Genomic DNA, 12,560 nt, shown 5'->3' with positions numbered 1-12,560 from the left:
CCCTTCAATGTCATTATTTCAAACGTGTTTGGGAACCACTGCTTTAAAGTTCACTCTGCGCTTTTCATTCAGAGCCACTAGAGGGCAGCAACGCAAACACATGAACACAAGCTGCCGTCAAAGCCTCAGAAGAAGAAGAAGGTTTGAATAAGAAGCTCTGTCGTTCTTTCGAACACAGACACAGACTCGTGCTGTTAATCACCGCGTTTAACTGGACTGTAGCGGGTTAATGAATGCACTCAACCAGGTGAGTTAACCACAACCAGCTTAGTCAGAACCACAGCTAACCCTAGCACGCTAGCTTTATAGCAGCTGAAAGCTAACTGTAGCTGCCACCTGTTGACATGTGTGACTGTTAACTTTAGTTAACTCTCTAGACTGTAAGCTTTAGTTAACTCTCTAGACTGTAAGCTTTAGTTAACTCTCTAGACTGTAAGCGTTAGTTAACTCTCTAGACTGTTAGCTTGAGTTAACTCTCTAGACTAAGCTTTAGTTAACTCTCTAGACTGTAAGCTTTAGTTAACTCTCTAGACTGTTAGCTTGAGTTAACTCTCTAGACTAAGCTTTAGTTAACTCTCTAGACTGTAAGCTTTAGTTAACTCTCTAGACTGTTAGCTTGAGTTAACTCTCTAGACTAAGCTTTAGTTAACTCTCTAGACTGTAAGCTTTAGTTAACTCTCTAGGCCGTAAGCTTTAGTTAACTCTCTAGACTGTAAGCTTTAGTTAACTCTCTAGACTGTTAACTTTAGTTAACTCTCTAGACCGTAAGCTTTAGTTAATTCTCTAGACTGTTAACTTTAGTTAACTCTCTAGACTGTAAGCTTTAGTTAACTCTCTAGACTGTAAGCTTTAGTTAACTCTCTAGACTGTTAGCTTTAGTTAACTCTGAACTAGCAGAGAGTGAACACATTAAAGCTTTCAGTCTGCAGCTTCTGACGTCAGAGGGCATTTCAACAGAAATCTCATATTCATTAAAATTCATTAAAACCTCTGGATTATGGTGTTAATCTCAAGAATGACTTTTTAATCTTTCAAATTATTTTCTGTGTTTTAATGTTTATGTGTTCTGATGTTAGTATGACATATGTATGACCTGTGGTGTTAGTATGACATATGTATGACCTGTGGTGTTAGTATGACACATGTATGACCTGTGGTGTTAGTATGACACATGTATGACCTGTGGTGTTAGTATGACACATGTATGACCTGTGGTGTTAGTATGACATATGTATGACCTGTGGTGTTAGTATGACACATGTATGACCTGTGGTGTTAGTATGACATATGTATGACCTGTGGTGTTAGTATGACATATGTATGACCTGTGGTGTTAGTATGACATATGTATGACCTCTGATGTTAGTATGACATATGTATGACCTGTGGTGTTAGTATGACATATGTATGACCTGTGGTGTTAGTATGACATATGTAGTGACCTGTGGTGTTAGTATGACATATGTATGACCTGTGGTGTTAGTATGACATATGTAGTGACCTGTGGTGTTAGTATGACATATGTATGACCTGTGGTGTTAGTATGACACATGTATGACCTGTGTTGTTAGTATGACATATGTATGACCTGTGGTGTTAGTATGACATATGTATGACCTGTGGTGTTAGTATGACATATGTAGTGACCTGTGGTGTTAGTATGACATATGTAGTGACCTGTGGTGTTAGTATGACATATGTAGTGACCTGTGGTGTTAGTATGACATATGTAGTGACCTGTGGTGTTAGTATGACACATGTATGTCCTGTGGTGTTAGTATGACATATGTAGTGACCTGTGGTGTTTGTATGACATATGTAGTGACCTGTGGTGTTAGTATGACATATGTAGTGACCTGTGGTGTTAGTATGACATATGTAGTGACCTGTGGTGTTAGTATGACACATGTATGACCTGTGGTGTTAGTATGACACATGTATGACCTGTGGTGTTAGTATGACATATGTATGACCTGTGGTGTTAGTATGACATATGTATGACCTCTGATGTTAGTATGACATATGTATGACCTGTGGTGTTAGTATGACATGTGTATGACCTGTGGTGTTAGTATGACATATGTAGTGACCTGTGGTGTTAGTATGACACATGTATGACCTGTGGTGTTAGTATGACACATGTATGACCTGTGGTGTTAGTATGACATATGTAGTGACCTGTGGTGTTAGTATGACATATGTAGTGACCTGTGGTGTTAGTATGACATATGTAGTGACCTGTGGTGTTAGTATGACATATGTAGTGACCTGTGGTGTTAGTATGACATATGTAGTGACCTGTGGTGTTAGTATGACATATGTAGTGACATGTGGTGTTAGTATGACATATGTATGACCTGTGGTGTTAGTATGACATATGTAGTTACCTGTGGTGTTAGTATGACATATGTAGTGACCTGTGGTGTTAGTATGACATATGTATGACCTGTGGTGTTAGTATGACATATGTAGTGACCTGTGGTGTTAGTATGACATATGTATGACCTGTGGTGTTAGTATGACATATGTAGTGACCTGTGGTGTTAGTATGACATATGTAGTGACCTGTGGTGTTAGTATGACATATGTATGACCTGTGGTGTTAGTATGACATATGTAGTGACCTGTGGTGTTAGTATGACATATGTATGACCTGTGGTGTTAGTATGACATATGTATGACCTGTGGTGGCTGTGATGTTTACAGCAGATGTGTTCTTCAGTGAAAATCCTGTTCGTTGTCTCTTGTCTCTGTTGTTAGGATGAGAAGCTCGTCCTCGCTACTCTCCTCCCCTCACTCTCCTCTCCCAGCCCCTCGACCTCTGATGTTGACGTCTTCAGTGAGCGGCTGTCCCGAACTTGACCTCTCTGTCGTAGCCTCCCCGGCTCCTAAAAGTGAGCGAGCAAAGCTGCACCATCGCTCTCATGCACAGACCGCAAGGAAGAAGGATGCACAGGTGATGACATCGAGGTCTCTCCATATTCACGTTAGTTGTATAGATGTTTTCTGCTCACACACATATTACCATGTCTCCATCATGGTACAGTACAGTATGGTTTGGAATGCTAAAGCCCAGGCTTGCCTTTACAATGAGAGCAGTACCTTACTTGGAGGACGTCCAGCAGCTCAGTTTATTCTCATAGAAATGTTGACTGTGAGTGTTTGTCATGACTTAATTATCATCATCAGCAGCAGCAGCTTTAATGTGCTTGTGTCCTGATTTCCTTCATCTGCAGATGTGTTGTACCACAGAGCAGCCAGCAGAGGGCACAGTAACACTGGAGCCTCACTTCACATCACATCAGCAGCCAGTCAGAGGTCAGTGTATATCACCATGGTAACCGGAGTCTGATGTCTTGGATAGTATGTGTGATCTTTGAGCCCAGTCAGCACCTACAGTGTTGGCTGATGACATTTTTGTTCAATCACAATAACTTTTTAGTTGAGACATATGTTTGTGCTTCTCAAATACACTGTAAATATACTGTAAATACACTGTAAAATATGACCTTTAATTTCACACAATAGTTGCTTTATCTCTTTAGCTTTTTAAAGTTAAATGACAGCCCATTTACGTTTGTGAGAAACAATGACATTGACTATAAAACAAATGATCATAGGCTCAAAAGAAGAGCTATTACATGACTTTTAAAATATCATTTTAACATGAACATATATAATGTTGAATCTATAATCAGTGTTATCTAAGGAATATGATGAAAAATAGAATAGAAGATGATATATTATACAGTAATACTCGTGTCCAGCTCCATATCACAAATAGTTTCACTTTGATATTTACTTTGTGTGACTTGTGTGAGCCGTCACATTTCATTTGACTCTGAGGTAAGAAACGTGTTGTCATGACAACCAAGAAACATTCTATTGCCTCAGACTCTGCACATTTAGATGAATTTTTACCTTTGATTCATGGTGTTTGTATATTCATGTCACTGAAGAGTTACTAGTTATTTTTTCTCTAAATTGTGTTGATTGATTGCTTTCTGATATGTGTCATGCCCAAGGACACATTAGCATGTAGACTAGCGGAGCCAGGAATTGAACCATCAACCTTTCAGTTGAACGATGACTTGCTGTACCACTGATGTTGCCTGTCATTGAAAGTGTCCGTTAAACAGTCCTGTCTTCTGCTCAAGTCCTCAGACAGCTGCTGGAGTGTCCTGCTGATCCGGGCTGTACGGAGAGCGCGGGGTTAAACAGCACACTGGCTCTGAAGGCGGAGCTTCAGTCACTGCAGGTCCACTCTCTTTATGAGGAAATGATCACTGATAAACACACACAACAGCCTCTGACTGTGGTTCACGTCTCTGTTGTCCCACAGGGGGCAGAATTTAACTCTCAGAGGGCCATTCAGGAAACTCTGCGTCGATCAGAGAGGACCAAGAACCTGATTAATACAAGAGCTACTGAAGGTAACACCACAATTCATAATCCTAGTCCTGAACTTTACCAGTTCCTCAGAAATTAGGTTCTGTCTCATAAGGACCAGGTTTTGAGAACAAACTTTTCCTTATTTGATGTCTCTCTGCTCCTGAGGTGAGTATGACTTTAGTCAGAGTCCATTCTTCACACATAAAAATAATAATAATGATGATAATAATAATAACAATAATGATAATAATAATAATAATGATGATGATGATGATGATGATGGCAATAATGATCATAATAACAATAATGATGATGATGATGATAATAATAATAATAATAATAATAATGATGACAATAATGATAATAATAACAATAAAAAGAATGATAATAATGATGATGATGATGATGATGATGATAATAATAATAACAATAATGATAATAATAATAATAATAATGATGATGATGATGGCAATAATGATCATAATAACAATAATGATGATGATGATGATAATAATAATAATAATAATGATGACAATAATGATAATAATAACAATAAAAAGAATGATAATGATGATGATGATGATAACAATAATGATAATAATAATAATAATGATGATGATGATAATAATGATGGCAATAATGATCATAATAACAATAATGATGATGATGATGATAATAATAATAATGATGACAATAATGATAATAATAACAATAAAAAGAATGATAATAATGATGATGATGATGATAATAATGACAATGATGATGATAATAAAAATATAATAATGATGGCAATAATGAAAATAATAATGATGATGATGATAATAATGACAATAATGATGATGATAATAAAAATATAATAATGATGGCAATAATGAAGATAATAATGATGATGATGATAATAATAATGATGATAATAATAACAATAATAATAAAAATAATGATAATGATGATAATAATAACAATGATAATAATGACGATAATAACAATAATAATGATAATAACAATAATAAAAAGAATAATAATGATGATGATAATGATAATAATACTAATGATGATGATGATAACAATGATAATAATAGCAATAATAATGATGATAATAATAACAATAATAATAAAAAGAATGATAATAATAATAATGACAATAAGGATGATGATAATAAAAATATAATGATGGCAATAATGAAAATAATGATGATGATAATAATAATGATGACAATAATGATGATAATAATAACAATAATAATAAAAATAATGATAATGATGATGATAATGATAATAATAATGATGATAATAATAACAATGATAATAATGATGATAATAACAATAATAATGATAATAACAATAATTAAAAGAATAATAATGATGATGATAATAATGATAATAATACTAATGATGATGATGATAACAATGATAATAATAGCAATAATAATGATGATAATAATAACAATGACAATAATGATAATTATAATGATAATAATAATAACAATGATAATGATGATAATGATAATAGTGATGATAATAATAATGATAATTATAATGATAATAATGATGATAATGATAATAATAACAATAATAATAATGATAATAATAGTAGTAATAATAATAATAATGGTAATAATAAACATAATAATAATAATGATAATATTACTCAGAGAAAAGGTGAGGGTCCTGAGTGGAAATGGCAAAGGTAATCTAGAAAATGAGTGTATACCATTCCAGACCCAAGTGTAGCAGCATGTTAATTTCAGTTATCAGAGTGTGTCTTTCCTCCTCAGTTGTGAACGTCAGTCGCTCCCAGCATCTCTTCACTTCTCTGGTGAGCGTCAGCGTGCAGAAGGATCGGCTCCTCAGCCAGAGTCTTCATGACAGAGCGCTCACACATCCACACAGCCAGGACCTCAGAGCAGCACATGGCCCCTCCCTGGACATCTTCATGTCCTCTAACATGGTCAGACAGAAGCCCCTCCCCCCAAATGAAGAGCCCGTGCATGACAAGCCCAAGCCGTCATCGCGACCCGCCCACTCAACCTTTGACCTCTTCAGAAGGCAGAGACGGTGGGAGGGCACGTCCTGATACTCCTGCTGTCCATTTTTGTGTGTTCAGTGTGAACAGAGACTTTTACAAATGATCAAGTTCCTCATGAATATGAGCTGTGAATAAAAAGCTCAGTTTAAAACAAACTGTTGTTTCTCCTGACATGACGACCACTCAAAGCCACTAGTAACCTGGTGTGTGCGTGTGTGCGTGTGTGTGTGCGTGCGTGTGCGCTCTCACAGTCATTGTCACTGCAGGTTTCTCTCAGACTGACTCATGGTTGTGGAGGGAGGAGGACGGAGCACAGTCTCCAGCATCCACGTGTGATTCCATGAAGACTGAGCCGTCCATAGAACCTCAGAACAGAGTACACAGGAGCTTCAATGAAGAGGCCGCAACAGCCAGTGTGGGTCAAACACACACCATTTATCTTATTACAACTAAAACTTTAAGAACACAGGCAAGACGAGGACAGACAGTCATACTACAGCTGGGACACAAACCACTCACTGCTAGGACACTGGGAGTAAACTAAGAATTTAAAGGAAATATAAACTTCAAATAAAACATCACATTAATAACACATCACCATCTAGGTGATAGAGACAGAATGTTAAAACTCTGAAACTAACAATTCAAATCCTTCACTAAACAAAATCAATAAAGAAAGGTATCTGGAGTATGTGATGAGTTTATTTGAACATACATGGCAAAGGATAACAGAGGCATGTACACAGCCTGATTCTGAAGCTCTGTACTCTAGATTACACATATGCTGTGTTTCCATGGTGATACGGATCAGTTTTGCGGTAAACGGTAAAGCCGTCGATCAGTTTGTCTTTCCACTGAGAACAGTAGCTTTGCAGACAGCTGTGGACTGTGTCTGATGGCTGGCTGATGGATGGTGCTGGTCTACCTCCACCCTGACCGTACCGTGCCATTTTACTCTGGTACCCCAGGGGAAGTGTGCCAAAGAATGGAACAATCGGGGCTGGTTATTTTGGGAAAACAAGTACTGTACTGTAGCAAAGTGAAGCATTACATTCGGTGATTTATTTATTTATTAATTTTTTTTTTTTTTCCAACTTTATTTATAATTTTTCCTTATCAAAAGTATTTATACAAGCATTTATTACACAAGTTGTTAACCCTGCCCCCCACCCCCCATCCAGGTGGCATCCCCACAAATACATTCACACTGTACAAACTACAAACCCGGTAACACAACACGGAAAGGGAAAACACAAAAACAAATAAATATAAACAAATACAAAAACACACACCAACAAAAATGACTCAAACGATCTATAGCGACGAGTATGGTCGTAACACCAACAATTCGGACTTCTGGTACAGGAATAAAAAGAATCTGGGTATCAAGAAGACCAGGGCCACTACCCAAGCAAAATAAAAATAAAAATAAATGAGTAAAAACAAGAGGTCACGTAAAAGGCAAGTTCCTGACATGGGTCATGAATTGTGACCAAGTTTTGTCATATTTACCCTCCAAGCCCTTTACCGTATACCTAATTTTTTGTAGAGCTAATCCCAGCATCACCTCTCTGATCCAATGAACATAGGAAGGGGGATTCTTTCCCTTCCAATTCAGCAGTATCAGACGGCGGGCATGTAACGATGCATAGGCGAGTGCAGTTTTGTGGAGATGTGACAACATTAGCTCATCACTGACTACACCGAAGATAGCTAACAGTGGGTCAGGTTGCAGTATCTTGCCAGGTATCGCTGAGAGTGACTGAAAAACTGACGACCAAAAAACATACAATGATGGACCAAAACATGTGTCCCAAAGAAACAGGAGAATACTGACATCTTGGACAGTTAGGCGCAACATTCGGATACAACTTAGCCAGTCTGTCATTAGAATAATGCAACCTGTGAACAACCTTAAATTGAATCAGGCCATGTCTAACACAGAGAGAAGATGTGTGTATGCGCTGTATAGCCTTTTTCCACATGCCCTCCGGTATTGTTTCTCCAACAGCTCCTTCCCAGGCCGCCTTAACTTTGTCCCACATTTGAGGGCAACTATTCAGAACCAATGCATAAATCCTAGATATTGCTCCTTTATTAAATGGATTTACATTAAGGACAGAATACATTAGATCTTTCGAAGGTGAAGACGGATACCCTGGGAAATATTTAGAAGCAAAACTACGAGCCTGAAGATACCTGAAGAAATGCTGTTCTGGTAGATTATGATCTTCACGTAAAAATTTAAATGATGCGAAGCCATCATCAGTGAAGAGATCTTGAAAGTAGACCAAGCCTCTTCTATGCCAAACTGCAAATGCCTGGTCCATTTGAGATGGTGCAAAAAGATGATTAGACATTATTGGAGAGAGGCTACACATATTTGTCATATTAAAATGCTTTCTGAACTGGCGCCAAATCTTAATCGAATTTTGGACCACCAAATTTGAGTTCAGGTCAAATGATTTGGTATCCTGGGGGAGAGGGGCAGTTAAGATTGAAATTGGGGAAACAGAGAGTGTAGCTCTTAATTCCATATCCGTCCACACCGGACCCTCCCTATCCGCAAACATGGTTATCCAATATGTGAGCTTGACAATGTTAGCTGCCCAATAGTAAAATAGGAAGTTAGGTAAACCCAAACCACCATCGGACTTAACTCTCTCCAGGCTTGCCTTCTTTATACGCGCAGGTTTATTATTCCATATGAACGAAGAAATAAAGCGATCCAGCTGGGCAAAATAAGATTTTGGAAGAAAGATGGGAACCATTTGAAATAAATAGAGAAACCTGGGCAATACAGTCATCTTCACAGCATTTATCCTTCCTGCCAAAGAGAATGGGAGTTTTGACCATCTATCTAAATCAGTTTTGATACGGTCCAGAATAGACCTGTAGTTATATCGAAAGATATCCTTAATTGAACCTGCTATCTCTATCCCTAAATAAGTGAATTTATTATTTTCTATTTTAAAAGGCAGATTTTCATAAGCGATCTGTCTTGCCAGATCATTCAATGGGAATAACAAAGATTTTGACAAATTAACTTTATATCCTGATATGCTACTAAATTTTTGCAGCAAGACGAGAAGATAGGGCATACTCTCGATTGGGTCTGATATTTGCAAGAGCAGATCATCAGCATAAAGCAAAGTTTTATGTTTTGTATCTCCCCTGGATATACTCTTAATCCTGCTCTCTGACCTAATGGCAATTGCCAGCGGCTCGATAGCAATATCGAACAGGAAGGGCGACAGACAGCAACCCTGTCTTGTACCCCTGTTGAGCTGAAAATATTCTGAAATCAGACCATTTGTCCTGACCGCAGCCATAGGTGTTGAATATAGCACCTTGATCCAACTGCCGAAAATGGGCCCCATCCCAAATTTTCCTAGAGCTGCAAAAAGATAAGTCCATTCAATTCTATCAAACGCCTTTTCGGCGTCAAGGCTTAAAATGACTTCAGGTTGCATTGATGAATGGGGGGAAAATAACACATTAAATAACCGTCTCACATTAATAAAAAAGATTGCCGCCCGGGAATGAAGCCTGTTTGCTCCTCATTAATGATAGTGTAAATAATAGGGTCTAATCGTTGTGCAAGGTTTTTGGTTAGAATTTTATAATCGCAGCACAGGAGACTTATAGGCCTGTATGAACCACACTTCACAGGATCCTTATCCTTTTTTAAAAGAACCGAAATCGTGGCCTGGGTGAGTGTTTGGGGTAATTGTCCTTTAGCCAATGATTCATCATCGACTGACTGTAGAATGGGTACAAGCTTAGAAGAAAATTGCTTATAAAACTCTATGGGAAATCCATCCGGTCCCGGCGCCCTTCCTGTTTGAGACGACTTGATAGCATTTGCAATTTCCTCACGTGATAATGGCTGTTCTAGAGATGACTGAGCTTCTGGAGAGAGTCTTGGGGTATCCAGGGAATCAAGAAACGAATGAATCTCAGGTGAGCTAGTATCTACCTCCGACTGATACAGAGAAGAATAGTACTGTTTAAATCTGTCGTTAATGACTCGGGGGCAGTGAGATATCGAGTCAGCACCTGTATCAATTCCTGGGATCATTTGTTCAGCTGACTGCTGTTTAAGTTGAAGCGCAAGAAGCCTCCCCGCCTTATCTCCATGTTCATAATACACCTGTCTGGATTTAAAAATGTTTTTTTCCACTTTGTATGTCATAAGAGTATCAAATTCGGCTTGTAACAGTAATTTCTCCTTAAACAGATCTGGCGTAGGTAAGAGAGCATAGCGTCCGTCAATATCGGCAATTTTGCCAGCCAACACGTTAAGCTGTTTGGAGCGCTCCTTATTCCTATGTGCCACATAAGAGATAACTTGTTCCCTAATGTAGGCCTTCATAGACTCCCACAAGATCCCCCTTGACACATCTTGTGTGTCATTAATTTCCAAAAAATGATCAATCTGATTATTGATAAATGTTCTAAAACGTTCACATAAAAGTAATTGAGGATCTAGACGCCAAGTTCGCTGGGGTGCTACATTAGCTGGGAAAATTATATCCATCTGGACCGGGCTATGATCTGATAGCACTATACTATGATAATTACTTTTGGAAATTAAGGGAAGTAGCTGATTGTCTACAATAAAATAATCAATCCTGGAGTAGCTATGATGAACAGGAGAAAAGAAAGAAAATTGTTTCACATCTGGGTTTTTTATCCGCCAGGGGTCTGATAAACCATAAGAATGAAGGAAGGAGTTAATGGCCACTGTAGCTGATGAGAGAGTGTTATTAAGCCTGAGTCGTGACCTATCAAGCTGGGCATGAAGGACACAATTAAAAATCTCCCCCTAGTATCAGTTTGTAGGAGTTAAGGTCCGGGAGAGACGAAAAGAAATCAACAAAGAACTGTGCATTGTCCCAATTTGGTCCATAAATGTTAGCCAATATCAATGGTGTATTAAATAGTTTACCCACTACAACAATATATCTACCGTTAGGGTCTGATATTACCTCAAAGTGTTCAAATGGAATCCCCTTCCTAATTAGAATAGCCGTTCCCCTGGCTTTACAGTTAAAGCGAGAATGATACATTTGTCCAATCCACTTGCAACTTAGCCTTTTTTGGGAATTAATATTTAAATGCGTTTCCTGCAGCATTATCACATCTGGCTTTAATGATTTCAAATGACTGAATATTTTGCTCCTTTTAATCATATTATTCAGTCCCTTGACGTTCCAGCTAATGAACGATATTTCTCCTTGTTGCTTATTTACACTATCCAGAATCACAACATAGTAATATGTAATGAACCAGTCCTGCAAGTTGGCTACATCCAAGTATGCGTGCGCATGTTTGAGTCAAACCATAAACCACAAACAGTCCCAAAAATGGGCAAACAAAAAACATATAAACATACATGAACCCCTTACCATCCTGGACCCCTGAGCTGGTCTTCCTTACACCTGAGACTGCTCTACAAACTCTCCTCTCACTCCTAAGCATATAACACATCAACACTAACTCAAACTCTGCAAAGGCAGAACAGAATATAATAATAGGGCTTTCCTCAAAACATCGCTTCTGCTGCATGTGTACTGGACCTTATTTGATCACAGGCTGAAACGAAAAAATAAAAAATAAAAAAAATAAAAAGGACCACACAGAGTTGGAAGATGTCACAACTAAAGAGTAATATCAAATAAAATTAGCAATAAAAACAGTAATAAGGGTGCTTTTAAAACAGTGACGACTCATCCCCCATCATTAGTATTGCTGCAGATTATGCATCCCTATACATGGTTCCAACATAAAGAGCATCCAACTGCAGTGTGGTATCTGTTATCAGTCACCTCGTACGTCAGCCTGCACAAACTAAAACAATAATAACATGCAGCATTATGGCACCTGTTTTGTCCCAGTGAATTAACTGACACTCTCCCCCGTCTCCCGTGGACACAGATTGGTCTCGATGTAGTGCTTCGCCTTGATCGGGTCTTCAAAAGATACCTGATCACCAGCTGGGGTTGTGATCTTCAGCGTGGCTGGGTATAGAAGGCCATATCGGCGAAGCAAACCTCTCACCTCGGTGAAGATCGCTCTTTTTTTCCTAACTGCGGCCGAGTAATCCGGGTAGATGGAAAAACGCCTGCCATTGTGGGTG

The 12,560-nt window shown here is 38.2% G+C and overlaps 1 protein-coding gene across 2 annotated transcripts; it reads left to right on the top strand.

Moving 5' to 3' along the window:
* The first annotated feature begins 118 nt into the window (after positions 1-118).
* Positions 119-6,573, top strand: ppp1r35 (protein phosphatase 1, regulatory subunit 35). Of its 2 annotated transcripts, none has more exons than XM_058653878.1 (6): positions 119-247; positions 2,761-2,956; positions 3,237-3,318; positions 4,158-4,258; positions 4,343-4,433; positions 6,168-6,573. In XM_058653878.1, exons 1-6 carry the CDS (start codon positions 234-236, stop codon positions 6,464-6,466), a joined length of 783 nt encoding a protein of 260 aa, XP_058509861.1. In that variant the 5' UTR covers positions 119-233; the 3' UTR covers positions 6,467-6,573. The 2 variants fall into 2 exon arrangements, with proteins under 2 accessions (XP_058509861.1, XP_058509860.1); XM_058653877.1 differs by having other exon boundaries at positions 2,761-2,986.
* Positions 6,574-12,560: the final 5,987 nt, after the last annotated feature.

The sequence above is a fragment of the Solea solea genome, chromosome 16 (assembly GCF_958295425.1).
Source record: "Solea solea chromosome 16, fSolSol10.1, whole genome shotgun sequence".
NCBI classification, from domain to species: domain Eukaryota; kingdom Metazoa; phylum Chordata; class Actinopteri; order Pleuronectiformes; family Soleidae; genus Solea; species Solea solea.
Note: the sequence above shows the minus strand (reverse complement) of the source record. Positions and strands in the feature narration are given on the sequence as shown.